A 14,513-nucleotide genomic window follows, 5' to 3' on the forward strand; every position below is an offset into this window, starting at 1 on the left:
CAGCGTGACTTCTTTTATTTAATGCACTGAATTTCCACAACAGTTTGGTGCCAAGATCATCAGCAGATCACACAGGACAGTGTGAATGGGTGACTGAGCATTACAGAAGCTGATTCTGGCCTCCAACCTCGATAAAAGCTTTAGGGAGAAATGGGGATCGACCACGCTGTCCTGAGCCGTCGCTGTGTGAGTCATGCGTATCATGAGCGTCCAACTTTGCTGAATACAAGTGATTCTAATACCCAGATTTTGTGTGCATGGACAGGACTCATTTTTGATCTTGGCAGATTAGTGTAAGATGAGAAACGTGTCACCAACTCAACAATGATTGTTGGTTCTAAATAAAAGAAATGTTTCAAAAAGCTCAGAAAGAAAATGTGTTTTCTCTGTACTTTAAGTAAAAAAGGGATTCAGTTACAATGAAGGTTCATGTGAAAATGTGCTAAAGACATGTTTTCCTATATTAGGAATAATAAAGAGTAGTGAAGTGATTTTAAAGTTTAAACTTTGCGTTTGTGTAAGTCAGAAAGATGGAGATAGATAAGGATGATAAGACAACTTGTGCAGACGGGACGTCCAGTGAAAGAAGCGCTGAGCAGGTACAAAGTGAGGTGAAGAAGAGACTCGGGGTTCTTCCCTTTTGTCTTCTTCGAGATGAGCAGTCCAGAAGATTTGATCCAAGACGTCCACAGTTAAAAACCACAGCCCAACCTGTGACTGGGCTTTTCATCTGCTCATGTTAGATGCTTCATTCACAATAATTTCCATCATACTTCCACTGAATGCGGCGCAGAGATAAGTGCGCTGATATCACTGAAAAACAGTGATATCAATTCACAAACTGAACTGTGAGTAAAAAAACAACCTATATTTTTAACTGTTTTTCTGATATCTATAATTGCACATTAGAGCCGGACCCAATAATTGCATTGTTTGGATCTTCCTCTTCCCTTTTACACCTTAGCTCTGCTGCACAAACTACAGTTTTGTTCGGAATGGTAATTGCTAAAAAAATTATTTTGACTCTTTGGAAGACGGATATTGTACCTCAATTCAAAATGTGGCTCACAGAACTGACTGCTCTACTACATATGGAGAGAATTAGGTATATATTAGCAGACAAACTTAGTAATTTCTTTGATGTGTGGCAACCATTTTTAGATCATGTATTAAAACAAAGTCCTATTTGATCGATCACCAATAACTTAGCCTTCCACCTTAGCGTTTTATTTTTGTTTATTGCCAGTGTTGAAGCAATATTTTCGTTGTTGCAGTGTAAACTTTTGTCTTATTTGTGTGTTTTAGCCCTTGCTGTTGTGTTGTCTGTTGTTTTTTCGTTTGTTTTGTTTGTTTGTTTTTTCTTATATCAAAAAATCTCAATAAATATATATATTAAAATAAAAAAAAATAAAAAAACAAACAACCTGTGCTCGGGACTGTTTGAAGATTTTGGAGAGTCTTGGATTCTTTGTGGACTTTGTGGAAGCCTGAAGGAAACTGGATTATCACAACTGTGTTTCATATGGACTGTAGATAAATGCACTGTTGTCACTGAGTCCTGCTTTTACATTGGTCACTTGGACAGCTGATGACAGTGATGTAACGAGTAGACACGAGCAGCTGAGTTCTGGACAGGAGAGGCAGACGGTATCTAGTGATGCTAACAAGCTCTAGATTTATTTATGCAATACTTATATATAAAACTATGTTAGTTAGTCCAAATAATTTTGATCCTCTGAAAATGAAAGACTAGGTAATAAGAAGGGTGTAATTCTTAAACAGTTAATGCAGCGGTCTTGTTAAACCCTTAGATTAAGTCTGCACATATTCATGATTTCCTTTAAATTCCAATGTATTTGTGTACAGAGGCAAGATGACAAAACACATATGGACCTGACAGTATAGAGTAAATACTGGAGAGTAGCAAACCAGTACTATATGATAGAAGAGCCAAGCTTGAAGGCCATTAAATGTTATACATTTGTATATTGATTTTCTGTCCCAGTCCTGTTCTAGGACACACAGCTTGATAGCAAGCATGAGCCCAACCCAGCACAACGGCCCCGTATCCAGGTAACGCCTGAGAGAACGAGAAACTGTTCTCAACTTCTTAAATTTGCTGAATGCCACTTGATAAAAAAAACTAAAACAAACACTAATCTGACAATGTTAAAACACTCAAACTCACTGTAGAAACGAACCAAAATTAAACCTGAGATAAAATGATAACAGCTGTGGATATCTGAGCCAGAAGTCTGCTCTCAGCTCTGGAACAGAGCATCCAGCTCTATGACGTGACTTTACTCTAGACAACTGACATCACTGCTCACATTTAAAGACTGCAGAAGTCAACATTCAGAAAGGCAACACACACAAGTCAGGATAATAAAGTTAGAATTTTATTTTATTAACACTTAATTCCCATTATTATACTGAAGACAACACGTGGGAGCATTTTGTCCGTGGATGTTTCTCTCTGGTAGACACAGAGTCTGAGCTGTGCACTCAGGTTTACTTGATCAACAACATTCTGCCTCCTTAAGTCTCAGCTCTTGTCAGGCTGGTCCATGTCATCTGCTCTGAAACTGAACGGTTTATCGTAGCCCATCAGATGATTGTAGTCGTGCGGGACGGGGAAAATGTCCGGGTTTACCAGGAACCCCACCTGCCCGGCGTAGAAAGTAGTGAACATCTTACTGACAGCTGGGATCCTCACCTGGCTCTGGTGGAACACGCTCTTTTTCTCGGTGAGGAACACGCTGTAGGTGACTGCTGTGTAGACATCTTTGTCTGGGTTGTGGTACAGGCGGATTATGTAACCCTTGGTGATGATGTGAAGAAGGATGGGAGTAAGGAAGGTAAAAAAGCCAATGACTCCACAGAAAGCTGCCTGCAAGGCAAAACTCTGGACTCCGAGTCCAGTTTTCAGGAGTATTTGTGGCATGAGGAAGAGGCTGGCTGCACTAGTGCTGTACGAGAACATCTTCACCCCTGCCAAAGAACAAGAGTCACACAACCTGTGTTAATTCCAACAGCAGTCTTGTTCACATGTCCATGTCTAAGTAAAGCATGCACCACTATCAGAGCCACGTTCAAAATATAATTCTACATGTTACATAGTTACTTTCACAATTCAGTTTTATTTGTGTGTGCTACTATTGCAGGGCTCTAGACTAACTTTTTGCCACGGTTGCACTGGTGCACCTAAGCACAAAAGGCACAAAAGTTAGGCGCACCCAAATTTTTCAACCACAACGCTTAACACCGCAGTTTTACATGTGCACCTTTTTTGGGGGGAAATTGCTGTCCATACAGTCAATATTGATTTGTAAATGATTAACTAACAATCTTGTCAACACAAAGTTCTTTATTTGGAGCACATTTCTACAAGAAAGATAAGTTACTGAAAAACTGCTTAAAGTGCGTTGGCACTCTTTGGTAATATTGTAGGCAATGCTAAACTTAATCATCACATCGGCTCCTCTGATGACCTGTTTGCTGCTGAAAGGCAGTGGGGGGAGGGGACACTTGGGCATTTATCGCTGCATATAATGTGTTGTCTGGATACACTGCTGCTTTTTCAGCATTCAGAGATTGATGGCTCCGTGTCAGAGCTGCCTATGAATTTCAGACGGATCAGGCCTTAACGAAAAAGTTATCAATAGTTCTTTTCATCTTTCCTCATTACCCACAGCTACATCCACTTCTGTTGGGCCTGGGCTGCTCACTAGGGCTGGGTATCAACACTGATTTCTATAATCCATTCGATTTCTATTCACGAGGTCCTGATTCGATTCAATTTTGCTTCAGACAGTCAGAAATATTATAATTCTGATCATTTATCAGCACTGATACATGTGAGACTTCATCAGAGGTGTGAGCATCACAGCAGATGCTTTTGTGTCAAAGTAACTGAGAATAAAACAGAAAAACATGAAGCAGATTTTCCTGGTCTGGCTTTTTATAGCAGATAACCTTAAAAATATTCTGCAATTTTGCACAATTTTAAAAACTATAAATTTCTTCAGTATTGAACAGCAGAAATTAGGCTTTCTTGTCCGAGGTCATTTAAGTTATTAAAAAAACCACAGACAGCGGCCGACAGCGCTGCAAACAGCGGTAGACTTTGGGGTAATAAGCGAATGGATAATGCAGAAAACAGATTTGAGACGGGAAACTGTTCTTGAAGTACAGAGAGAGAGAGAGAGAGAGAGAGCTGTGCATGAAGTGTGATTTTTATCGTGGTGGAAGCAAAACAGCAAAAGTCAGAGGGAATTCATGACGACATTGATCAAATGTGAAGCGTAGTTTGCTGCTTCTTTTGCTGCTGGTTCAGTGATTTTTGGTTGGACACACACAAAACCTGCAGCTCAGAATCAGCGCAAAAAAGACGTAAAGACAGAGCGGACCCGACGCACCAGAGTCAGCGAGCTGTCGGCTTTCAGCCCTGACGGCGTGTCCGTGTACGGGCCGTCGGGGCTGAAAGCCGAGAAAGACAAAGTTGATTCTGATGCGTCGGGTCCGCTCTGTCTTTACGTCTTTGTGCAGAATCTGTTTTCCTGCTCTCATTTACTGTTTGTTGAAATAGTTTTGTGAGCTTTAACCTGAGATTCTGGCGTTTCTGGCAAAATACATTTATATTTAAAAGTCGATTCATGATTTAATGAATCGATATCACTTTATTCAAGCTACTCACCTCCCTCTATCCACCTGCACTTTCAAACGTACACACGAAGGACTACGGGACAACTACAGGACCACGGCCAATCACAGAGGTCCCGCCCCTGACTATCTCTGATTGGGACACACGATAGGGGCATGATGTGTGTAAGTTGTTGACCACACGGAGACTTTCAGAGTTGCCGAGACTGTTTTTGTCTTTTTTACTGGAACAGCTGGTCGCACCACTGAAAAATTTGGTCACACTCTAGAGCCCTGTATTGTGAATTAGTGTAAAAGCCCTACAGAACAAAGACAACAGACAGACAACCCAATCTGGACAAGCATTCGGAGACAGCAGGGAGAAAGAACTCCCTGATAGGAGTCTTGTTCAATACGTCCCCTCTTTGTCACCATCTGGGTCAACATTTCCAACACAACAAACAACTGTACATATACACTGTGTATACAACAGAATCGAGGCATGATCAGCAAATGTCCTGTAGGAGCTGACCAATCAGAGCAGAGTGGACGTTTTAGTAGAGGTGTCCACCTGGCTTTTTTTTTTCTTTTTTAAAAGAAAACATATGTTGAATGGATTAAAATTTTAAAATAAATCTCAGTCCATCTGTGCTCGCTCTTCACCAACAAACTCACAGGTATCCAGTTACTAACCAAAGTGTTTCAACAGCTTATATAACTCCATGTCATGGTATCTTTCCCTGGAGTAAATTAGGAAAAGTCAGTCTTATCATCCTTTCTTACATTAGTCACAATGATGAAACATCCACACCAAGACCAAACTTTGCCTAATGAGGGCTTGAAGACTAACATTTTGGAACCAGAGTTTAAATGTGCGAGAGTCTTTGTTTTTCTCTACAAGCTTACAGTTATTGGACGCACTGTCACTTAGACCTGTGGTGAACAGCAGCTGATATTTCACAACAAGATGCAAGTGACTGACCCCGAACAGCTAAACCCAGGCTGCCAGTATAAATGAGGTTTCCGTGCTCGGAGGGCGGCGCCATGGAGATGAAACGGGTGGACGGACTGTGGGACTGCATCTGGTGAAAAACAACAAAAGGAACAAAATGTGTTTGGCACTGGGAGACTATTTCACAACTACAACTCCAAAAATGGGACGTCGTGCAAGATGTAAATAAAAGCAGAATGCAATGTTTTGCAAAACTCATAGCCACATATCACATCCACAATAGTACACAAAATGTTCAAGATTAGAAAAATGTTTCATTTTATGAAAAAAAAAGGTCATTTTGAATTTGAGAACAGTAACAAATTTCAGAAAAGTTCTAAGAATTGCCTTTGGGCCCGGTCCCTGACACACAGGTCTGTGCAGACTGTCAGAACCATCTGAGCTCTTTGTCCATCTTTACTTCTGAGAAACTCCTTTTATAGGTTTTTTTTTGTTTTTTAAAAAAAATATATTTAAAAAGAAAAAAAAAAAACACACTGCCAGTTGAAAGTTTGGACACACCTTCTCATTTAATGTTTTTGTGTCTTTAGTTTTACTACTTTCTACATTGTAGATACAAACCGAAGACATCAAATATATGAAGTAAGATATATGGAAATATGGAGCAAAGAAAACAATGATAAATAACTCTAAATATGTTTTAGATTCCACCCTTTGCTTTGTTTACAGCGCTGCATGAGCTTCATGACATACTCACCTGAAATGGTTTCACCTCACAGGTGTGCCTGTCAGGGTTCATCTGTGGACCCCAAACACACCTCCAGGCTGTTTAAGGCCTATCTGACTAACAAGGAGAGTGATGGAGTGCTGATGGCCTGGCCTCCACAGTCACCTGACCCAGTCCCAGTGGAGATGGTTTGGGATGAGATGGAGCGCAGAGTGAAGGGAAAAGGACCAACAAGTGCTCAGCATCTCTGGGAACTCCTTCAAGACTGTTGGAAACTATTTCAGGTGACGACCTCATGAAGCTCATGGAGAGAATGCATATACACACACACATGAAAATACACATAATATATCTTGCTTGATATATTTGATGTCTTCAGGTTGTATCTACAATGTAGAAAGCAATAAAAATAAAGAAAAACCATTATATCAGATGTTTAAATTAGAGATGGACCGATCCGATATTACGTATCGGTATCGGTCCGATACTGACCTAAATTACTGGATCGGATATCGGCGAAAAATAAAAAATGTAATCCGATCCATTAAGTATCAAAAAAAGCATCTCACAAAACTTGCAACATGGCGTAACTCGGCTCATAACCGTAGCACGTTGCAGCAGTATGCGTCATGTGATAGAGACGCTGTGTGTATTTGTAGCCTCGCTACCAAACCAGCATTTCATCTCCGAGGAAGTTATCCCAGAGAGAAGTAAAGCAAGTGTGTAAGTTCATCTCTGAATGTTTGTAAAGCGTTCCCATGTTAAGCTTAACAACCGATATATGGAGCGACTGCCTCTCCCTCACCTTCCTGCTGCTACTTCAATCGTGAAACTGCTTAACGATCAGCTGATCGGCTTTTCTGTCGCAAGTCCGTCTCTCTTCTTTGTTTTTGGCCCACTTTGCACCAGAAAGAGGAAACCAGCGGCTGAACAACAGCAGCACGTTTAAGCTTGATAAGCTGTTGTTAGAATGTATTTAATATTACTTTCTACACCAGGATCCTTTTCACGTAGCTGACGGCTGGTAACTGTGCAGGGCGGATCTAGCAAAGTTTAGCCAGGGGGCCGATAGGGCATGAACAGGAAAAGGGGCACAAAGACATACTTTTCTTTCTTATTCTCATTTAAAATATGTAGCTTTTAATAAATAATTATCTGAATCTTACACCCAAAGTTTTAATCTGATGTAAAATGTATAGAAGTCCATTACTGTATATAGTAACTGTTAAGTCTATATACCCTAGTAAGCTATAGTACTTTTTCCTTTGGGAAGGTACCGTCTGTGAATTCTGCAATTCTGTTGAAGAAAGAAGTTGAATCTATTTAATTATTCTTGAAAAATAATTTGTTTCTGTGCATTTTTTCCACCCTGCATCAAATTAAAGTTGATTACATCGATTAAGCATCATGAGGTGGAGGGTGGGGGTGGTTCCTATTTTTTTTTTTTTTTTTTTGCTGGAGTTTGCAACCCTATTAGTTAGGTTGCTTAATATTTCTGCTAAGTACTCTTTAAAATACCAGAATAGGGAGGATGGAGTAGGTTTAAGTTTATTAGATTGATCAGTGTTGCTGAACTATGAAATATTTTGGGTGCAGTGTATTTTTACACACAGGTATAACAGAATAGCTTTAGTGTTGTTGTTTATTTAAACTTGAGTATGAACTTATACAAAATGCAAGCAAGATAAAAAAAACAGTTTTATTGATTAAAAACACAATATCGGATTCATATCGGTATCGGCAGATATCCAAATTTATGATATCGGTATCGGTATCGGACATAAAAAAGTGGTATCGTGCCATCTCTAGTTTAAATGGAGAATGTGTGTGTGTGTACGATCAGTCAAAAGTTTGGACACACCTTCCTATTTATTTTCTACGTTCTTCTGTCAATAAAACATTTATGACATATAGAAACCGTCGCTTGTCTTTCTTTTTAAACTGTCCATTTTTTTATTCGAACCTGGATCTACTTGTGTGTAAATGTTTGCACTTCATTAAAAAGAGCCAAAACACATCTACCAAATATTTGGCAGAAAATAACGACGATCATTCTTCAAAAACACCACAACCCTTTAATTCAAACCAACGAACTCAGGATCCTAACATGTATCAGCTGATTCTGCAAATCTGTAATGAAGTGGTTACCGGATACTCGGACATGCTGACGTCACCGTTTATCCGTCTGTATGTTCAGTGAGTGCGGTATCCATGTGCTTTTGTCTGTTATGACCTCTGTAAATGTTCACGTCAGCTGAATCCGTCACATGCTTCTGTTACCATCCAGCTGACATTACCCTCCCAGGGACCGCACGTGTACGGCTCAGCTGACACATTTACGTCACTCATTCATGTGAAGTGACGCTTAACCTTTCAGAACAGCGGTGAGCATGTTACTGTAGAAACACCGACGGTTAGCCGTTAGCAGTGCGGCATTATTACTCATGACATCATCGGTGTAGCTTAAACATACGCAGTAAAGCGTGACGATGCTGATGCAGCGCTCATGTCTCGTATCTATCCGCGTACCTGACGGTCAAATACCTTGTTGAGAGCCAGGAACGAGCGCCTGACAGTTAGCTGGTTCCTCCTCACTGCGCTCACACAGCACACGGAGAATGGCGCGGGATGCTGCGCGAACTTAAACTGACTGTTACTGAAAATCCGGGGAAGAGACCGAGACCGCAGGAAATGTACAGACAGCATCTTTGGCTTTTTTTTTCTTTACTTTCTTTTTTATTACTGCTAAAGCGGCCCTGACTCTCTGACCTACGAACTTCACACACGCTGCAAATCTCGCCTCCCGTTTCTTCTTCTTCTGTAAGGATTAATGTGTCTACTCCTGCATTAGCGCCATCCTGTGGCGGGGACTGATCTTTGCCCCAAGACTAAGAGTATTTCTTCTTTGTGGTTATCACAATAAACATAGGAGCCTTTTCTCCATATATTTTCTTTCATAAATGGGTTTGTTGTTCAAATACAGATTTACTAACCAACTGAAACAGCGTCATGTATGTTAACACAACACTTCACATTCACAGCTTGCTGTCTAACATTTTAATGCTATCAGACATTATTAGAAGTACTGAAGAAGTGCTGAAATGGGTTCAAGTGGTCCCCTTATAAGTTTGACACTAATTACTAACTTGATGCTGTTACCATGATCGTGACAGCTTTGACTGGCAGCTGCAGTAACAGAGAAACTTGTAATTGCAGATACAGTACAACCCCATCCTCTCGCTATCTATCAGAGTATCAGGATTTAAAACAGTGTTTACTTTGTTATTCTTAATACAGAAAATCCCATTACAGTTCAACATTCAGGCTCTACATATTTCATTTCTTGTCTTCATTTTGTGCACAAGACTGTTCATTTCAGCATCCCTTTTAATCCAGTTATATAGAATTATTTCTCTTTAAAACTGTTTGTTAAGCACAATTTACTCAATACGATCTCCTTTTTACTAAGTCATACACTTTAAAGTCAGATATTCAGCGATCAGAGTGTCCTGTGTGTTGACTGGCCTGAATTAAGCCTGTCTTTAGAATCATTATTATAGTTTATATTTCCTTATTTCTTATTTTATTTAACTTATACATACTTGTATTTAACTGATTATGTTCTGTTCAGTATTGAGTATAATTAACTATCAGTAAAACCTCATATGAACTATGACTGTATGTTTAACTATGTTTATTAGTACACTCAATACTGTTTTTCTCCTTCAAAGTCATGTATAATGATTGACACGAATGGACGACACAGTTCTTATCTCAGTCACAGACATCCAGACACGAACAGAAAAGGTTGATGATGGATCGTGTCTACACACACAAAGGTTAGACATTAGAACAGAGATTTTCACTACTCAAACTACATTTCTCAGTGAACATATTAATCAAACTTATACTTTGATTATATTTTACAATTAGCAAAAGTACACAAAGAAAAGAGTACTTTAAATCACACATAAGACTTGATGTTGAGTCTTTTACTTTACTTCTGGTTGGAGCTGAGCTGAGGCTTCCTCCATGACATCCTTGATACTGGACAGATTCTCGTTGGGTCTCGAGGTACTGCAGCCTTCTGATATTCCCAATATTCACACCCAACCAAATTGTTACCACGTGAGTCATCCAAGGATCTTCATGAATTTCTCTTATATTTGCCGCCCACCTGCAGTGCCTTCACTGCCCACCACAGGCCCAAAACCCACACTTTGAGAATCACTAAAATAGAGGATGAGGATGTATGTTGCTCATCGATTTTTATATGGCTTTCAACTCTATTTAGCACCTGTTTATGTTTTGGTGTTTAAAGCTTTTGGGTTTTGTTGATAAATTTAGAAACATTTCAGCCTCTCTATGAAAATACTAAATTCTTGCTTCCTTAGCCGGAGGTACTTCACAAGCATGGAAACATGGAATTAAACAGGGTTGCCCTATCGCTCCATTTCTCTGTATAACAGCTGCTGAAATGCTTTCTATTTCTGTCAGAAATTCGGCTATTGCACCATTGAATGTTCTTGGTTGCACATTACCAGCCAATCAAACAAAAGATTTTATGAAACACCTTTCTGAATTACCACAAATTTTACAAGTATTTATAATTTTTCACCTAAGCTTCCGAACAAGAAGGTGTAGTCAGTCAGTCATAGTCAGTCGTGTAGTTAGTCATGTCCCGTATCAAAGCCATCCCAGACGCATTAGACCAGGGATCTCGAACTCCAGGCCTCGAGGGCCGGTGTCCTGCAGGTTTTAGATCTCACCCTGGGTCAACACACCTGAATCAAATGATGAGTTCATTACCAGGCCTCTGGAGAACTTCAAGACATGTTGAGGAGGTAATTTATCCAGCTGTGTTGGATCAAGGACACATCTAAAACCTGCAGGACATCGGCCCTCGAGGCCTGGAGTTCAAGACCCCTGCATTAGACCCTCTGCAATTTGCATATCGGAGGAGTCGTTCTACCGAGGACACCGTTAATGTAGCCATCCATGGAGCCCTTTCTCACCTCAAAAATGGACACCTATGTTCAAATGCTGTTTATAGACTACAGCTCAGCATTTAACACCGTCACCCCAAACAGACTGGTGGAAAAGCTCTCTACTCTTGGACTGACACCCCCCCTCCGTCGCTGGGTCCTGGACTTCAATTAAATTCAATTCAATTCAGTGTTATTTACACAGCGCCAAATCACAACAACAGTCGTCTCAAGGCGCTTTATATTGTAAGGTAGACCCTATAATAATACATACAGTTAGTTATTTATTCGCCTTTCAATCACTTAAATTTTAAAACTGTGTATATACTGTATATTCTGTGTATTTATTACCTCACTCTTATTGCCTGTTTATGCCCTGTCCTTACCCTCAACCTCATGCTATTCTGTTGTAGGTTAATTGTCCCTTGGGGATAAATAAAGTCTTTTTGATTCTGATTCTGATACAGAGAAAACCCCAACAATCATATGACCCCCTATGAGCAAGCACTTTGGCGACAGTGGGAAGGAAAAACTCCCTTTTAACAGGAAGAAACCTCCGGCAGAACCAGGCTCAGGGAGGGGCGGGGCCATCTGCTGCGACCGGTTGGGGTGAGAGAAGGAAAACAGGATAAAGACATGCTGTGGAAGAGAGACAGAGGTTAATAACAGATATGATTCAGTGCAGAGAGGTCTATTAACACATAGTGAGTGAAGAAGAAACACCCAATGCATCATGGGAATCCCCGGCAGCCTACGTCTATTGCAGCATAACTAAGGGAGGATTCAGGGTCACCTGGTCCAGCCCTAACTATATGCTTTAGCAAAAAGGAAAGTTTGAAGCCTAATCTTGAAAGTAGAGATAGTGTCTGTCTCCTGAATCCAAACTGGAAGCTGGTTCCACAGAAGAGGGGCCTGAAAACTGAAGGCTCTGCCTCCCATTCTACTTTTAAATACTCTAGGAACAACAAGTAGGCCTGCAGTGTGAGAGCGAAGTGCTCTAATGGGATGATATGGTACTACAAGGTCATTAAGATAAGATGGGGCCTGATTATTTAAGACCTTGTATGTGAGGAGCAGGATTTTGAATTCTGGATTTAACAGGAAGCCAATGAAGAGAAGCCAAAACAGGAGAAATCTGCTCTCTCTTTCTAGTCCCTGTCAGGACTCTTGCTGCAGCATTTTGGATCAGCTGAAGGCTTTTCAGGGAGTTTTTAGGACATCCTGATAATAATGAATTACAGTAGTCCAGCCTGGAAGTAATAAATGCATGAACTAGTTTTTCAGCATCACTCTGAGACAGGATATTTCTAATTTTAGAGATGTTGTGCAAATGGAAGAAAGCAGTCTTACATATTTGTTTAATATGTGCGTTGAAGGACATGTCCTGGTCAAAAATGACTCCAAGGTTCCTCACAGCATTACTGGAGGCCAACGTAATGCCATCCAGAGTAAGAATCTGCTTAGATACCATATTTCTAAGACTTTCAGGGGGTCATTTGTCCCTCTTTGGGGGGAAACTCCCACTGGGTTTAAATCTGGGACTCTCCACCACTGACCCTTAGAACTGAAGAAGCTTCTCGGATGAGAGGTGAAACGTCTTCAAGCAACTCAAAGAAGTCCAGACGCTTTTCTTTCCAAGCTCCTTAGACTACGGTGACCTGGATGACTGAAACTGTACAAGATCAACAGGACCCTAAGAGCCTTCAACAGGAACTCAATGGGGATGTGGCAGACAATCGAGGCCAACTTCAAGCCCATAACACAAGTCACCATCAAGTGCGGGATCTACCAAGGAGATGCTCTGTCCCCACTGCTGTTCTGCATAGGCCTGAACCCCCTCAGTGAGATCATTAACAAGACTGGCTACAGATACTGACTACAGAACGGAGCAGTTGTCAGCCACCTCCTGTACATGGATGACATCAAGCTCTATGCCAAGAGTGAACGAGACATGGATTCACTGATCCACACTACCAGGATATACAGCAATGACATCGGAATGTCGTTCGGAGTGAAGAAGTGTAGTCGGATGATAACGAAGAGAGGGAAGGTACTCATCACACAGCCTTGTCGTACACCGGTGTTCATTGGGATGGTATATGAGCAGTGGTTATCCAGCCAGACATGTTGGGGCCGGCTGGTCAGGAAGTCCAGTAACCATTTGCACGAGCAATTGAGCACGCGGTCGGTTGGGGCCATCTTCCTGATTTACTCGTGGATGTTCGTTGTCTCATCCTGGACTGTGGTGCTGACACTCACCAGTCCCCAGCTTCCTTCCTTCTGCTTAGCGTACAGCCTCAGGGTGCTGGACTTGGGGTGAAACCCTCCATGCATGGTCAGGAGTTTCCTGGTCTTGATGTCAGTGGCTTCTATCTCCTCGTTTGGCCAGCTTATTATCCCAGCAGGCTACCTGATCATGGGCAGGGCGTAGGTGTTGATAGCCCAGATCTTGTTCTTACCTTTCAGCTGACTCCTCAGGACCTGCCTGAGCCTCTGCAGGTACTTGGTGGTTGCAGCTTTCCTAACAGCCTCTTCGTGGTTCCCATTTGCCTGTGGGATCCCCAGGTACTTGTAACTGTCCTCTATGTCTGCAATGTTGCCTTCTGGTAGTTTGATCCCCTCAGTTCTGACTACCTTCCCTCTCTTCATTATCATCACTTCTCCAGTCTGAACAATATTAAGATGTCATTGCTGTATATCCTGGTAGTGTGGATCAGTGAATCCATGTCTCGTTCACTCTCGGCATACAGCTTGATGTCATCCATGTACAGGAGGTGGCTGACAACTGCTCTGTTCCATAGTTGGTACCCGTAACCAGTCTTGTTAATGATCACAGTGAGGGGGTTCAGGCCTACGCAGAACAGCAGTGGGGACAGCACATATCCTTGGTAGATCCCAATTGTTGGTGACTTGTGCAGTGGGTCTTGAAGATTCCATAGCTCCCTCATCCTATTCATGACTGTGCCACATTGCAACAATAATGTTGCGAATTCTGCGTATTCAAAGTGTCTTTACTGCCTTCTTCTTACATGAGAAAAAACATCTGCTGTTACAGATGAGAAAGCAGAACTTTATACAATGTTTTAACCTTCACCTCGCACAAAGGTTATGTCTGAAAACATCTTACAATTGCTCTCTTTGAGACCAAGAGTTTAATTAAATGAACCTAATTTATTATATCATACTTTCTGGATTGTAACCTTTCAGA

General features: G+C 41.2%; 1 protein-coding gene across 3 annotated transcripts; it reads right to left on the bottom strand.

Moving 5' to 3' along the window:
• Positions 1 to 2,377: 2,377 nt before the first annotated feature.
• tmem70 (transmembrane protein 70) lies at positions 2,378 to 9,151 on the bottom strand. Of its 3 annotated transcripts, none has more exons than XM_031733294.2 (3): positions 8,850 to 9,151; positions 5,624 to 5,723; positions 2,378 to 2,991 (listed from the first exon to the last, which is right to left on the bottom strand). In XM_031733294.2, exons 1-3 carry the CDS (start codon positions 9,024 to 9,026, stop codon positions 2,546 to 2,548), a joined length of 723 nt encoding a protein of 240 aa, XP_031589154.1. In that variant the 5' UTR covers positions 9,027 to 9,151; the 3' UTR covers positions 2,378 to 2,545. The 3 variants fall into 3 exon arrangements, with proteins under 3 accessions (XP_031589154.1, XP_031589155.1, XP_039457669.1); XM_031733295.2 differs by having other exon boundaries at positions 8,865 to 9,148; XM_039601735.1 differs by lacking the exon at positions 8,850 to 9,151 and adding an exon at positions 6,351 to 6,687.
• Positions 9,152 to 14,513: the final 5,362 nt, after the last annotated feature.

This window comes from Oreochromis aureus, linkage group 18 (genome assembly GCF_013358895.1).
Source record: "Oreochromis aureus strain Israel breed Guangdong linkage group 18, ZZ_aureus, whole genome shotgun sequence".
Taxonomy (NCBI): Eukaryota; Metazoa; Chordata; class Actinopteri; order Cichliformes; family Cichlidae; genus Oreochromis; species Oreochromis aureus.

Coding starts and splice junctions, on each gene's coding strand:
- tmem70 (XM_031733294.2), bottom strand. CDS start 9,026: ATGCTGTCTGTACATTTCCTGCGGTCTCGGTCTCTTCCCCGGATTTTC. Junction 5,724..8,849: donor ACAAGGTATTTGACCGTCAG/GTACGCGGATAG, acceptor GTTTTTCACCAG/ATGCAGTCCCACAGTCCGTC. Junction 2,992..5,623: donor CCTGGGTTTAGCTGTTCGGG/GTCAGTCACTTG, acceptor GTTCTTTGGCAG/GGGTGAAGATGTTCTCGTAC.